The 15097-nt window shown below is 34.8% G+C and overlaps 2 protein-coding genes across 3 annotated transcripts in view; both read right to left on the bottom strand.

Moving 5' to 3' along the window:
- The window catches only part of iqgap2 (IQ motif containing GTPase activating protein 2), a 69249-nt gene extending 63742 nt beyond the window's left edge, over positions 1 to 5507 (bottom strand). The window contains exon 1 of the mRNA XM_051109571.1: positions 5234 to 5507. Coding sequence (XP_050965528.1) covers positions 5234 to 5315 — 82 coding nt within the window. The 5' untranslated portion in view covers positions 5316 to 5507. The remainder of the gene's footprint in view (positions 1 to 5233) is intronic.
- Positions 5508 to 11094: 5587 nt separating this feature from the next.
- sv2ca (synaptic vesicle glycoprotein 2Ca) overlaps positions 11095 to 15097 on the bottom strand; it is a 36205-nt gene continuing 32202 nt past the window's right edge. For both annotated transcript variants that reach the window (XM_051111053.1, XM_051111054.1), the window contains 2 exons: positions 14856 to 15015; positions 11095 to 14698 (listed from right to left, as the gene is read on the bottom strand). In XM_051111053.1, the coding sequence (XP_050967010.1) occupies positions 14515 to 14698; positions 14856 to 15015 (344 nt within the window). In that variant the 3' untranslated portion in view covers positions 11095 to 14514. The remainder of the gene's footprint in view (positions 14699 to 14855; positions 15016 to 15097) is intronic.

Here is a 15097-nt window from a genome sequence, read left to right on the forward strand (position 1 = left end):
AGAAAATCACCTTTAAAGTTGTCCAAATGAAGTTTTTAATAATGCATATTACTAATGAAAAATTACGTTTTGATATATTTACAGTAGGAATTTTGCAAAATATCCTCATGGAACATGATCTTTACTTAATTTCCTAATGATTTTTGGCATAAAAGTAAAATCAATAATTTTGACCCACACAATGTATTTTGGCCAATTGCTACAATTATAACCCAGCTGGTTTTTATAAGACTGGTTTTGTGGTCCAGGGTCACATATATGAACGTACACTGCTGTGTAAAAGTTTGGAGTCTCTAAAATCTTTTGTCTCTTACAGTTGAGGTCAAAAGTTTACATACACCTTGCAGAATCTGCAAAATGTTAACTGTTTTACCAAAATAAGAGGAATCATACAAAATGCATGTTATTTTTAATTTAGTACTGACCTGAGTAAGATATTTCATATAAAAGATGTTTACATAGTCTGCAAAAGAAAATAATAGCTGAATTTATAAAAATGACCCTGTTTAAAAGCTCACATACACTTGACTCTTAAAACTGTGTTGTTACCTGAATGATCCACAGCTGTGTTTTTTTCGTTTAGTGATAGTTATTAATGACTCCCTTGTTCGTCGTCCTTCAGGCTCAACAAATTCTTTGGTTTTTGAACATTTTTGTATATTTGATCCATTTCCAGCAAAGACTGTGTGATTTTGAGATCCATCCAGGACAACTGAGGGACTCATATGCAACTTTTACAGAAGGTTCAGACGCTCACTGATGCTACGGAAGGAAATACAATTCATTAAGAGCCGGGGGGTGAAAACTTTTTCAATTTGAAGATCAGGGTAAATTTAACTTATTTTCTTTTCTGGGAAACATGTAAGTATCTTCTGTAGCTTCTGAAGGGCAGTGCTAAACGAACAAATTTGATATTTAGGCAAAATAAGAAAAATGTACACATCTCCATTCTGTTCAAAAGTTTTCACCCCCTGCTCTTAATGCATGGTTTTTCCTTTTGGAGAATCTGTGAGCATTTGAACCTTCTGTAATAGTTGCATAAGAGTCCCTCAGATGTCCCCAGTGTGAAAAGATGGATCTCAAAATCATACAGTCATTGTTGGAAAGGGATTAAATACACAAAAATGCTGAAAAACCAAAGAATTTGTGCAACCTAAATGATTTTTCTGAAGAACAGCGGGCAGTTTGACTGCTCAGGACAAACAAGGCACTAGGGAACAACTATTACTGAAAAAAATAGGTATGGATCATTCAGGTAACAACACAGTATTAAGAATCAAGCGTATGTAAACTTTTGAACCGGGTCATTTTTATAAATTCAACTATTATTTTCTATTGTGGACTATATGTAAACATCTTTTACGTGAAATATCCTATTCAGGTCAGTACTAAGTAAAAAGTAACATGCATTTTGTATGATCTCTTATTTTGGTCAAATAATTAACATTTTGCAGATTCTGCAAGGTGTGTGTGACCTCAACTGTATGCTCAAACTGAATTTATGTAATATCGATCATGATCTAATGACTTTTATAAACTGCATTACTTTTCAGACATTGACTTTATCTTGTTATTTAATCATTTCTTTTAATGACATAGAGCTGCTGCTGCCTCTCACTGTAAACTCACTCACCAATCACGATGCAACCAACACAACCATATTCAGACCTGGGTAAAACCAGGACTGGATTTCAAATGCGTTTTCTATTTTGAAATCACCCTAGTAAGTTAGTGAAACTGTGCAAAGCTGTTGTTGTGTGAGATGATGTGGTGCCCTCCTTCAACATGCCGTGACTTAACACGTCAACACGGCACACTCATAGATCAACTGCCAACCACATCTCAACATCAAAAACACCATCTATGAAAGCAGCACAGCATTTGACAATCAGTTGCGTTTACCACAGAGCTCATGACTGATTTTGAAAACAGGCCACCAGCAGATGTAGCGGCACTCGCGTCACTTGGTTTAATAAGTTATTTGATGATATAAACGCCCATCCCTTGATTGAAATATACAGTGTATCTGCACAGCCTGGTTAAAACATCAATAAAATAGTAAAATATGACACTTATTATGACTCCTGGTGAAGTAGGTCACATCCATTCTCACAAGAAAAAGCCAGCAGCTTGACAACAAAGACCAGTGCAGTTAAAAAGAAAACTAAAGAGAACTTGTGATGCTCTGACATGCAATGAGAAGCTCATTTTTACATGTGATAAGCACAAGACTGTGTCCAACTACCAGGTGTTTTCACAATCCTCACTCATCTAGTAATAATTAAGCTTGCTGACACACAATCCCATGCTGGCCTTTGTTCGAGTAAATGAGATTCAATTCTGTAATGGCAAACAGCACTGCAAATTTCTCACCCTGACGCACAGGCCTAGGCTTGCCAGTTAACCTCTGTGGGCTTTCATTACGTAGGTCAGCCTTATCACCTCAATCTGTCCCACAGATAATAAACTCAATATTTTGAAAACATGGAAACAAAAGTGGTTTTTCATAAAAAGGGCTCTGGATTTAAAATATTATAAACAAGGAAAAAGTTATCAACAATACGAAGTGTTGAGGAACTTGAGGAAACAACAGATTCAGTTGTTATTGACTAAGATCTGATGTGGCAACATTAGTAACAGAGGCACACTACTGTTATTTTATTCAGAAAGGATGCTTTAAATTGATCAGAAGTGTCACTAAAGACTTTTACATTGCTGCAAAAAAAGTTTCATATGAATACTGTTCTTTTAAACTTTCTATTCATCAAAAATCCTGAAAGCACAAGCTCAACATTGATAATAAGAAATGTTTCTTGATCTTTGAAGAATCATGTGAAACTGAAAAGGCTGCTGAAAATTCAGTTTTGCCACCATTTTAAAATTGTAATAATATTTCACAATTCTACTGTTTTTACTGTATTTTTGACCTTGGTGCATAGTAGATGTCTTTCCAAAACCCCTCAACTTTTAAAGTTACACTACCAGTCAAATGTTTTCTCTCTTCTGCTCACCAAGCCTGCATTTATTTGATCCAAAGTACAGCAAAAACAGTAAAATTTCGAAATATTTTTACTATTTAAAATAACTGTTTTCTCTTTGATTATATTTTAAAATGCAATTTATACCTGTGATTTCAAAGCTGAATTTTTAGCATCATTACTCCAGTCACCTTCAGAAATCATTTTAATAATCTGATTTGCTGCTCAAAAAACATTTATTATTATTATTATTATTATTATTATTATTATTATTATTATTATGTTGAAAACCGCTGAATAATAATTTCTTTTCAGGTTTCAGGTTTCTTTTCTTTCAGGTTTCTTCCTTGCTAAATTAAAGGATTATATTTCAGATAAATGCTGATCTTTGGAGCTTTCCAAAGATGTACTCAACTGTTTTAAATACTGATGATAATAATAATAATAATAATAATAATAATAAAAAGTTTCTTGAACAGCAAATGAGAATATTAGGATGATTTCTGAAGGATCATGTGACACTGATGACTGGAGCAATGATGCTAAAAATGTAGCTTTGATCACAGCAATAAATTACATTTTAAAATATATTCAAACAGAAAGCAGTTCTTTTAAATAGTAAAAATATTTCACAATATTACTGCTTTTGCTGTATTTTGGATCAAACAGATGCAGGCTTGGTGAGCAGAAGAGAATTTTTTTAAAAACATTAAAAATCTTGACAGGTAGCGTAAACTGTGTCAGTAACCGCGCCACACTTGCAGTGGTTGTGAGGGGAATGTCTGTAGTAAACTGTGGCCATCCAATCTCTCATATCAATACGGGCCACAGCTACGTCATATGACAATGAGATGCAGTGAAGTGCATTTCACTCCTCATTGCACAATATGATGTAGTTTCCTGTGCACTTACTTTCAAGATTAACCAGTCTTTAACCATAAGATGGTTGAGGATCCGCTGTGATGCAGACTTTAGTCCATGCAACTATTTGTGGGGTATCTTCAAGCAAGCAGCATAAGACACAGAGTATAATTGTACTACAGTTACTGGAGTCAAATTCAACATGTGAAGCATGAGAATGTGTTGTCGCATATCCAAAAATCTGCTTTTTGTGATTACAAAAGGCAATCAGTAAAAAAGGCTCATGTAAACACCCTACACAAATCCAACAGCATGAAACCAGTGGCCTTGTCAGCAGTTTAGCTGGAATGTGATCCCTACGCCAGTGTTGACACAAGTTAAGTAAACTTCATATAATGAGCTGGCAAAAAGTTAGCTAGTAAATCTCTCAACCTTAATTTGGTGGAGTTAATCTCAAGCTAGTAGGTTCTGACCAACTAGTTTACGCCAGAATCAAAGGTCTGTGATGCAAACAGTATCTTAAACATTCTTCACCAACACAGTAGGACGCAATAGTGTCTTACCAGCATGGTGCAATGTGTGTGTTTAATGAAACCTGCACAGATAAACTCCTCGAACAGAATTCCTCAAATATCTGGACTGTACAGACTGTCAGGTGCTTTTACAAAGGGCACAGGTAATGTTTAACTGGAGAGAACTCTCATGGAGCTTCTCTTTGCTCAGGCCACAGCATGAGATCTAATGCCAAGGATACACAAACACCTTTCTGAGGCAACATAATGGCAAAGAAAGATCAGGGATCTAGAACTGCACAGAAAAGAATAGTTCATACAGTATATTTTATCATAGAAGTTCTCAGTAGATTAAAAATGGGAAGTGGGTTTGACAGAAATATAATTGGCAACTGAGTTTAAACTATAGATAGACAGGTTCATCATCAGATCTATTATACACATTTCTACTTCATCTCTTACCGGTTCAGTAGGTCACTTCAATCATGAATCTTATTTTCACTCTGTAGTTTAAACTGCCTTAAATGACTCCCTTGCAGATTGTTTTTATTATAGTGTGAAATAAAACTAGTGACAGGCTAATAAATCAGGAATATAAACGTCAAATATACATTTTATGCACACTAAAATGCTTGTTCAGGTAACCTAATAAAAGTCAACTAGCTTTATTCAAGTCAAATATTATTTTAAAACTACATTAGCTCTTAGAAAATATATATATATTTTCAAACTAACTATCCACTGAGATGTTAGATGTTAGATTACTCTTGCTGACCAGCTGTTTGTGACACTACAGTGTATTCAAATTCAATTAATATTCATTTCGTTTCATATTTATAGAGTAGTTTCATAACTGTCATGATGTGAGGTGGTTCTACTTACATCCATATCGTGGTCTGAGGGAGTTTGCGCCGTCTTCATGGTACATCCTGCTTCCTCTGAAACTCTGTTGAACCTCCACCATAAACTGCGCTCGGACTTTCTTACGCTTACTTCAGACTTCTTTCTCAGGCGTGCAAAACGAAACGTACTCCTTTTGTCATAGCATTGGTCCCCAGCAAAACGCCGTACCCGTTTGCATTGAAGCGCTTTCGGTTACTGCGGCTCTTCCTCTGCCTGTCAACCTGATGAAAGCCCTTGTGAGCTCGGGCTGAAGCTCTGCTGACACCGACTGAATGACGCGGCTCCACCTGCTGGCGTGTGACGCCCATCCTGACGCTGACCGTGAAGTTTATGTACTGTATTTCTACCTGATCTCACCCTTAAAACATACTTTCGCTTTGTTGTGTGAACTTATGTAGTCAAGGCGATTCTGTTATTAGATAATAATCTCGACTTGAGGAAAAACAAATGCTAATTTACAGGTTTTAAAGACTTTGACGTGAAATATGTATTTTATTTTATTTAAAATTAAAAGTATTCACTAGGTTTTAAATTATTAACCAATAGATAAAACACCTGTTGTTACTTCAAAAACTGACTTCATATGAAAATCACCTTGGGACCTGATTAAAAGTCATAACAAAAATTGATGCATTGATGAAAAGCTCAAGCATTATTTGTGTAGGTGTACAGCAGTGGCGGCTACTGGTCTGTCAAATAGGGGAAGCTCATTTTCAGCCTACATCATAAAATTGTCTATTTATTTATTCACAAGAATGTGCCTTATTGTCATAAGTAAGTCACAATGCAAACAATCGTAAAAAAAAAAGCTTTAGTTTTATTATGCAAAATATGATGTATTTTTTCTTTTAGTCAGATGCTACTATATAGTATAAATATTTTGCAATTTAAATAAGGTTATTATGGAGATTTATTTATTTATTTATTTATAAAGTATTTTAATAGAAATATAAGGTTTCATTATGTTATGTTAAAATTTTTCAAGATTACTATATATATATATATATATATATATATATATATATATATTAATTTATAGTCATCCTCCATGTTAATATTTAATGTAGTAATCTATATATATATATATATTGATTACTACATTAAATATTAACATGAATGAATGAATGAACGATCTAAAAAAATATTAAACTCTGTAAAAGTGAAACAAGGAATGTGGTGTATAATTGTGTGAAATGTATGATGAAAATCAAGCAATTTCGCCAAGCAAATATAAAGAAATAGGTTGCAGCAGTTTTTATTTCGACTGAACTTGAGAAATCCGCGATGGGACTGTGCGCGAATAGCTCCAGCGATTCCTTATAGTACAAAATCGCTGTCAGTCAAAAGGAGATGCAATCTTTCGACAGACCCTCCAATCATCACGCAGAAGCTCGGAGTCCAGGCCAGCCCACTCCTCATTTGCTCCTCATTCACCCCCAGAGACGCTGAGCGTCCGTGGGCGGGACATAATCGCAGCGTTTATCCAATGACCGTCTAGTTTCAAAGCACTGAAAAAAAACGTTCAAAGCAGCCGCATTGAAGTCAATGGACGCTGGGCTTCAACGGGGAAATGCACTGTGACGCTACGGGAATGTATGAGAAGAAAATCAAGTCAGCCGACCTGCTATATCTAACTGATTCTGAACGAACTCGTCTTTGAGATGAACGTTTTCTAACGCATTTTTAGTCAATAAAATGTTAATACAATAGTACATAATTTGACCATTAATTTTGTGACATTATAGGGGAAGCTGAGCTTCCCTTGCAGTCTTAAAGAAATCGCCACTGGTGTACAGTTGAGGTCAAAAGTTTACACCCTCCTTTCAGAATCATTAAAATGTTATTTTACCAAAAATAAGAGGGATCATACAAAACGCATGTTATTGTTTATTTAGTACTGACCTGAATAAGATATTTCACATTACATAAATAAGATGTTTACATATAGTCCACATGAGAAAATAATACTTTATATTTTATTTTAAAAAAATGACCCTGTTCAAAAGTTTACATATTGTTGATTCTTAATACTGTGTTCTTACCTGAATGATCCACACCCGTTTTTTTTGTGTTTGTTTGTTTGTTTGTTTTTTTTAGTGATAGTCATTCATGAGTCCCTTGTTTGTTCTGAACAACTGCCCGCTGTTCTTCAGAAAAATCCTTTCATTTGAAGATCAGTGTAAATTTGACTTATTTTGTCTTCTGGGAAACATGTAAGTATCTTCTGTATCCTCTGAATAAAAAAATATTTAGGCAAAATAAGAAAAATGTACACCTCTCCATTCTGTTCAAAAGTTTTCACCCCCTGGCTCTTAATGCATTAATTTTCCTTCTGGAGCATCAGTGAGTGTTTAAACCTTCTGTAATAGTTGCATATGAGTCCCTCAGTTGTCCTCAGTGTGCAAAGATGGATCTTAAAATCATACAGTCATTGTTGGAAAGGGTTCAAAAACACAAAAATGCTGAAAAACCAATGAATTTGTGGGACCTGAAGGACTTTTCTGAAGAACAGTTTAACTGTTCAGGACAAACAAGGGTCTCATGAACAACTATCACTTAACAAAAAAATACAGCTGTGGATCATTCAGGTAACAACATAGTATTAAGAATCAACGGGATGTAAACTTTTGAGAAGAATCAACAAAGAAGTCTTGCGGCTAGAAAATCAAGTAAGTAATCAAAATGTATGTAAATCAAGATACAATGTGCTAATTCATTTAGCGTTTCACCATTTACCAAACTTATCCATGAGATCTGGCCCAGTACAATGTATTTGACTGGTATCATATTTCATATATCTTATAGGGTGAAGTCAAATACAGTTGTGGCGTCATATCTCTCTGCATCTTTACAGACAATCACAATAAGTGATCTTGCATTGTTGCTTCAGGACTTGTTGACATGTAACAATAATTTTGATTGGTCTGAGTTTTTTAAAGTGGGCAGGGCAGAGTGTTACATCAAGCTTGTCAGAGAAATTGTAAGGTAATTGAGCCTGACATAGTAAATTTCATTCATCACTAATAAGGGTACTAAAGCAATTATAAGTATGCTTTGAAAGATTTATGACAATGCTTTGACATGCTCTTTCAAATAAAAACGTTTAATTTAAAAAAGAAACTCATTTTAGGTAAAAACGGCTGGTTACGCTAAAATGGGCTGCATACACACACACACTTTTACACAGAAATTAAAGTGTGGAAATAGGTTTATAGGCATATATGTATCCATACAAAAATGTTAACAGTTTTTTTTTATTATTAATTAAAAGAGCACAAATCATACAGTATTGGTCAAAAAAAAAAAAAAGGAAGATGGCAGTGCAACCGGTGGAAAAATGATAGAATGAGGGGTGCCATTAATGAATACCAGGATATAGCTATGAGAGGGCAGACAGTTAATGTTAGCAAGGGCTTTAAGACCTACAGTAGCTACAGGAAATGTAAAAGTGTTTTTCTGTTTATTTATTTGGATTGTTTAATGAAATATTCATTCAGCTTTCTATTTAATGAAATACATTTATGGTGTTGTTGCTATGGCACACTATAGACAATAGCGTCAGTTTACTGTTAAAAATAAAATGATTTCAGCAGAAATTGCCTGTGTTGATATCTTTTTATATTGGCCCATTTTACCTTAATGTTGTGCTGTGGCTCAAGAAGGTACCTGCTGATACTCTAACTATCATAATTTTAAAACAATTATACTTTTTCACATTAAAAAGAAATGCATAGCTTATTTGATGGTATTACAAGCCATTTACCAAAACATGGCCCATTTTAGTTGACTTCACCCTATTTTACTACTTTATCCACCTTATGTTTGTCGTATGAGCGAGCGCACCCATTTGTAAATTTTATTGGTCTGGCTTCCAGTCTCATCCGCATCCAGCTTTTTTTTTAGCTGTACAAAAGGTTGTTATGCTGTTTGATATTGCAAATTGGTGTGTCTTACCATATTATTGTAATGTATTATCTTAATTTAAAAAAAAACACTGGTTTGTAGTACAAACAGTTTTACAGCATGTTGTTATTCTTCTCAATATTTTCCTATAGCAGCTAATAAACCGGAAGTCTAGCCCATAGTCTTACTTCTGTGTTGAAGAATAAGGTGGACACACATTTCCAAACAGAGGTCAAAGGTGACAGATGGGTTCCTCACTTTAGAGTAAAATATCTCAAATGTCATGAATCACATGCAGGCAACACTCCTCCTGCAGATGTCAGTGTTGCACTACAATTATATGGGGTGAAACGCGGGAAAAAATAGGCCTCATTTTTGACAAATCGTTTAAGTAAGTAATGCTCAAATTTTCAGTGATCTTTATGTGTGAAGTCAGGTGTCTTTTATCACCCTGTGTTAAAATAAAGTGTGTTGTTCTGGGCTGTTATGGCGAGGCTCCTCAACTAGTATAAAGTCCAAGGGAGAGGGGGGCAGCCCATAAATAAGGCAGCCCATGATCTATCACAAATCTTGCTATTATCAGTATTTGGTGCTCAAGAAACATTTATTATCCATGTTGAAAACAGCTGTGTCTTTTTTGTGGAAAACTATGATTTTTTGGCCTCAGAAATCTTTTATAACACTATAAATGATTTTACTGTCAATTTTAATCAATTTAATGCATCTGTGCTGAATAAAAGTATAACCGCTGATTTCTTTAAAAGAAATTACAAGTTTGACCCAAACCTTTAAACGGTAATGTGTTTGCAATTGAGGTCAAAAGTTTACATATGCCTTGCAGAATCTGCAAAATGTTATCTACCAAAATAAGATGGATCATACAAAATGCATGTTATTTTTTTAAGTACTGACCTGTACAAATAACATATTTCACATAAAAGATGTTTACATATAGTTGGGGGCAGCCCATAAATATTCTGTTTTTTAAGATAGAGTTGTACTGTACTTACTATGTTTATGTTGCATTCATCTTACGCCGTCATCCAAGTCTGTCATTTCATATCAAAACTGTGTAGAGAAAAAAAATTGTGCAAAAATATCAGAAGATATGGCCGAAATTTGTATCAAATTTCACAATGAAATTAATTTTCATCTCACTTTAGTGTTTAAAACGAGGCAACCTAGATGTCTAGATGACATTTTAATCTCTAGCCTTGCTTTAACGCTTATGTAGCTAGCGAGATATAGTGAGATATATATACCGTGATATATATTGCTTCATCGGTAATTTTGTAACTACATTTTTAAAACATTTTAAAACTATTGTACCTAATCGTATATTTGCTATATTTTTCTAATACATTTTGAATATAATTTAAAATGTACATGTTTTACATGTTCAAATGTTTGTATATCCTTCTTGGAGATCTGTGTGGGAAGGAAATCGTGTCTGTCATTTTGTAACTTTTTATGTTGTGCAATATATAATTATATATAAATATAATTATATTTATATTTATATATTTATATATTTTATACAGGCTTTGTCAAGTTGAAATGTGGCAAGCTGCATTTATATTAAACAAATGAGACTGTAAGTTAAAGGGATAGTTCCCCCCAACCCCCCCCAAAAAAACGTCAGCATTCACCCTTATGTCATTCCAAACCTGAGTTTCTTTCTTATGTTGAACAAAAAAGAAGATAATTTGAAGAATGCTGATAATATAATTTCTTTCCCTATGGCAGTCGATGGGGACCAACAAATGTTTGGTTCTTCAAAATTCTTTAAAATATCTTCTTTTGTGTTCAACATAAGAAAAAGAAACTTACACAGGTTTGAAATGACATGAGGGTGAGTAAATGATGAGTAAATTTACATTTTTTGTTGAACTATTTCTTCCAGATCAAGTCCAGTCAGTGCACTTTTCAGACACTTTTCAGCACATCTTTATTACCTTCACAAAATATGACAGCTGTATTCTTCTGTATTTTTCTGCCATAAAACACACAACAGCGCAACATTCTCTGGAGAGCTGAGCACACAGACCCGAAAAGTTTAATACATGCAGTTTGGTCAGTGATGTCTCTTAGGAACAGTGCTGCAATGACGATGAACAGTGAACAGTTTCAGCAGTGTACGCACACTAACGATTCATCCATTGTAGCCCCCAAAAATGATTACACACAGTATTTCAGCATGTGAGTTGATCACTGTAACCCTATGTACAAAAATATACACGGATAAGCACACATTTACCCATACACAGATATATACACGCACAGTTTGTACTGTTCACAAGCACACACACACATCATTTCAGACAGCAACACTAAAATATATGCAGAAATAAAAAAGTTTTCAGATGAAGACAGGATTCGATCAAGGACAATACAGCAATGATCATTTATAATCTCATTTACAAATAACACCTTCAAGAAACTGCATAGCTTTGCTGAGAGTGAGACAGCATTAAGCCACTTTGGTTAGTTGGAAGCCAAATGAAATAAAAAACATCAATGGTACTTTATAAGGTCCTATTTTTTCCCCCTTTTAATTGAATTTTTTTATTGTAGACCTCTCAAAACATAGCAAAAGCTAGATAATAGTAACACTATTGATTCATGTCGTTCAGAGAACTGAATTTGGCACTGACTGTTGAAGCTAAACTGTAAAATTATGTGACGTTATGTGATGGCAAAGCAGAATTTTCAGTGTAACATGATCTATCACAAATCTTGCTATTATCAGTATTTGGTGCTCAAGAAACATTTATTATCCATGTTGAAAACAGCTGTGTCTTTTTTGTGGAAAACTATGATTCATTGGCCTCAGAAATCTTTTATAACACTATAAATGCTTTTACTGTCAATTTTAATCAATTTAATGCATCTGTGCTGAATAAAAGTATAACCGCTGACTTCTTTAAAAGAAATTAAAAGTTTGACCCAAACCTTTAAACAGTAATGTGTTTGCAATTGAGGTCAAAAGTTTACATACGCCTTGCAGAATCTGCTAAGTGTTAATTATTGTACCAAAATAAGATGGATCATGCAAAATGCATGTTATTTTTTTAAGTACTGACCTATACAAATAACATATTTCACATAAAAGAAGTTTACATATAGTCCACAAGAGAAAATAATAGTTGAATTTATAAAAATGACCCCGTTCAAAATGTTACATCCTCTTGATTTTTAATACAGTGTTGTTACCTGAATGATCCACAGCTGTTTTTTTGTTAGCTGTTCATGGGACCCTTGTTTGTCCTAAACAGTTAAACTGTCCAGTGTTCTTCAGAAAAATCCTTCAGGTCCCACAAAATCATTGTTTTTTTCAGCTTTTTGTGTATTTGAACCCTTTCCAACAATGACTGTATGGTTTTGAGAGCCACCTTTTCACACTGTGGACAACTGAGGGACTCATATGCAACTATTACAGAAGGTTCAAACACTCACTGATGTTCCAGAAAGAAAAAAACGATGCATGAAGAGACAGGGGGTGAAAACTTTTGAACAGAATGAAGATGTGTACATTTTCTTATTTTGCCTAAATATCATATTTTTTCCATTTTGTACTGCCTTTCAGAAGCTACAGAGGATACTTACATGTTTCCCAGACGACAAAATAGGTCAAATTTACGCCGATTTTCAATTTCAAAAAGTTTTTTTCCTTCTAGAGCATCAGTGAGCATTTAAGCCTTATGTAATGAGTCCCTCAGTTGTCTTCAGTGTGAAAAGATGGATCTCAAAATCATACAGTCAAGAACAGTGGGCAGTTTAACTGTTCAGGACAAACAAGGGTCTCTACTTTCACTAAACAAAAAACAGCTGTGGATCATTCAGGTAACAACACAGTATGAAGAATCAAGCATATGTAAACTTTTGAATGGGGTCATTTTTAAAAATTCAACTATTATTATTTTGCGGACTATATTTAAACATCTTTTATGTGAAATGTCTTATTCAGGTCAATAATAAATAAAAAATATTTTATTTAATTGGTAAAATAATTAACATTTTGCAGATTCTGCAAGGTGTATGTAAACTTTTGACCTCAACTGTAAATATCTAAGTCATATAGGAGCAACCAAAAACACAGAATTCTTTTCACTTGGCTTGGAAATGATGCTTGGAAATGAATCACGTGTCATGTGGTTCTCAAACACATCTCTCTTCCCCTCTCCACAGATTGTAGACCCCATATGTTGAGGCGGGCCCTCTAAACTCCCTCTGCACCCGCAAACCTGTTGTGTCAACAAGATGAGTCTTTGACATTGTACATAAAAGGCTTTCCACGACATCACCAGCTTGACTCTCATCAGTCCTTTCTGTCAGATGGTAATATGGTTTGCATGAGTGACAGTGGCAGATACACACTCTTTGATATCAAATACAGCAGCCACCTCAAGTTCATATGTGATAATGATCTTATGTAGGAGAGGCACAGTTTCAAAAGGCCATTCGCCATTAGACAAATCACAAAGTGGCAGAACATGTCACATAGTAGTATGTGAAATCAAACAGGCTTTGTTGCTTACAATAAAAAGCTTATGAACAAAATATACTCCACTGTATGTGAACAAAACATCTGCAGAGCACAAAATAGGACTTTTTGATTTTTATAAATCTGGCCGCTGGAACTTTATACATGTAATTTGAGCATGACAACAGTGCACAGTTGTGGCCTTTTTCATCAGAGGTTGGAGTACATATGAAAAAGGCTTGATTATTCAAAAAAGATGAATAATAGTGTAAAAAATGATTGGTTTCAACCTTCAACCAGAAGCATAATACTCAGTGAAACAGATTGAGTAACAAAGCATTATTCTTAGATTAAAAAATGCATCTGGATGTTTTCAGTATGTATAGTCAATTCCTGAAACTAATAATAGAATAAAAAGTTGTTTACCAGTAGACCAGTCTCTCCTCTCTTCAGTAATTCTCTGGGTTCAGTCAGCCAGCTGTGATGCAGCTGTGCTGAGGTTTCGGTGTATCTGATCATCCTCTCTACACACTTGCAGCAGGTTTGGACGGTTCATTAATAGGTTGTTTTGATTAAGTCTTAATAAGGGGACATTAATATTTACGCTCACGTCCATTGCTAGGCGTTATTAACCTCTAAAAAGCCACAAAAAAACATGAGGGTCCTGGTCTAATGAGTTATACAGTACAAAGGTGCAAAAATGTTATTATTACAAAGAAAAGTCTAAAGATAGTCAAAATATTTACCCACTGTTCAATAATGCCTAATTGAGAAGTATCTTGTCATGAACACAATATAAGTACACAATGTACAATAATGAGGAATGAAGGTTAAGTCAAGCCTTTTAAGTTTCTCCAGACCTCTGACACAAGGGTTACATGAGGACATTTGACCTGGTGTCAGGTAGTCGCAATCCCACCAGACCTCCGCCTACGAGCACTGAGGAAGCCAGAAGAATGGGGATGGCTTTGGTGATGCCCACTAAAGAGCCAAAAATCAGATTTCCCATCACTGCGGCTAGCTTGCACAAGGCATTACAGAAGCCAAATCCAGTTCCTCTGAAATAGAAAAGTTTAGGGAGGAAGGATCGGAAGAGTGAAAAAGGTAAAAAGTTGGTGTTACATAGATATTTAATGGGCTTTGAGATTTGGGATCATTAAACAGCTTTGTTATGTGGCTGTTAGCATATTTTATTATTTATGAGTACAAACCCACCTTCTGTCTGTAGGGTACAGCTCTACTGTCACAACATCCAGGGAGTTCCAGGCGGAGATACTCAGCCCATTGTACAAGCACAGCATCCCGATCATCATTGACTCACTGGTGCCAAACCACAGGAAGAAGCAGCTGATACCAGAAAGGATCATGGAAAACCCTGACAACACACAAATGACAATCTCAAGTATATTTGATAGTACTGCAAAGTGTTACAACATGCAAAAAAATATTGATCTGTC

The sequence above is a fragment of the Labeo rohita genome, chromosome 5 (genome assembly GCF_022985175.1).
Source record: "Labeo rohita strain BAU-BD-2019 chromosome 5, IGBB_LRoh.1.0, whole genome shotgun sequence".
Classification (NCBI taxonomy): Eukaryota; Metazoa; Chordata; class Actinopteri; order Cypriniformes; family Cyprinidae; genus Labeo; species Labeo rohita.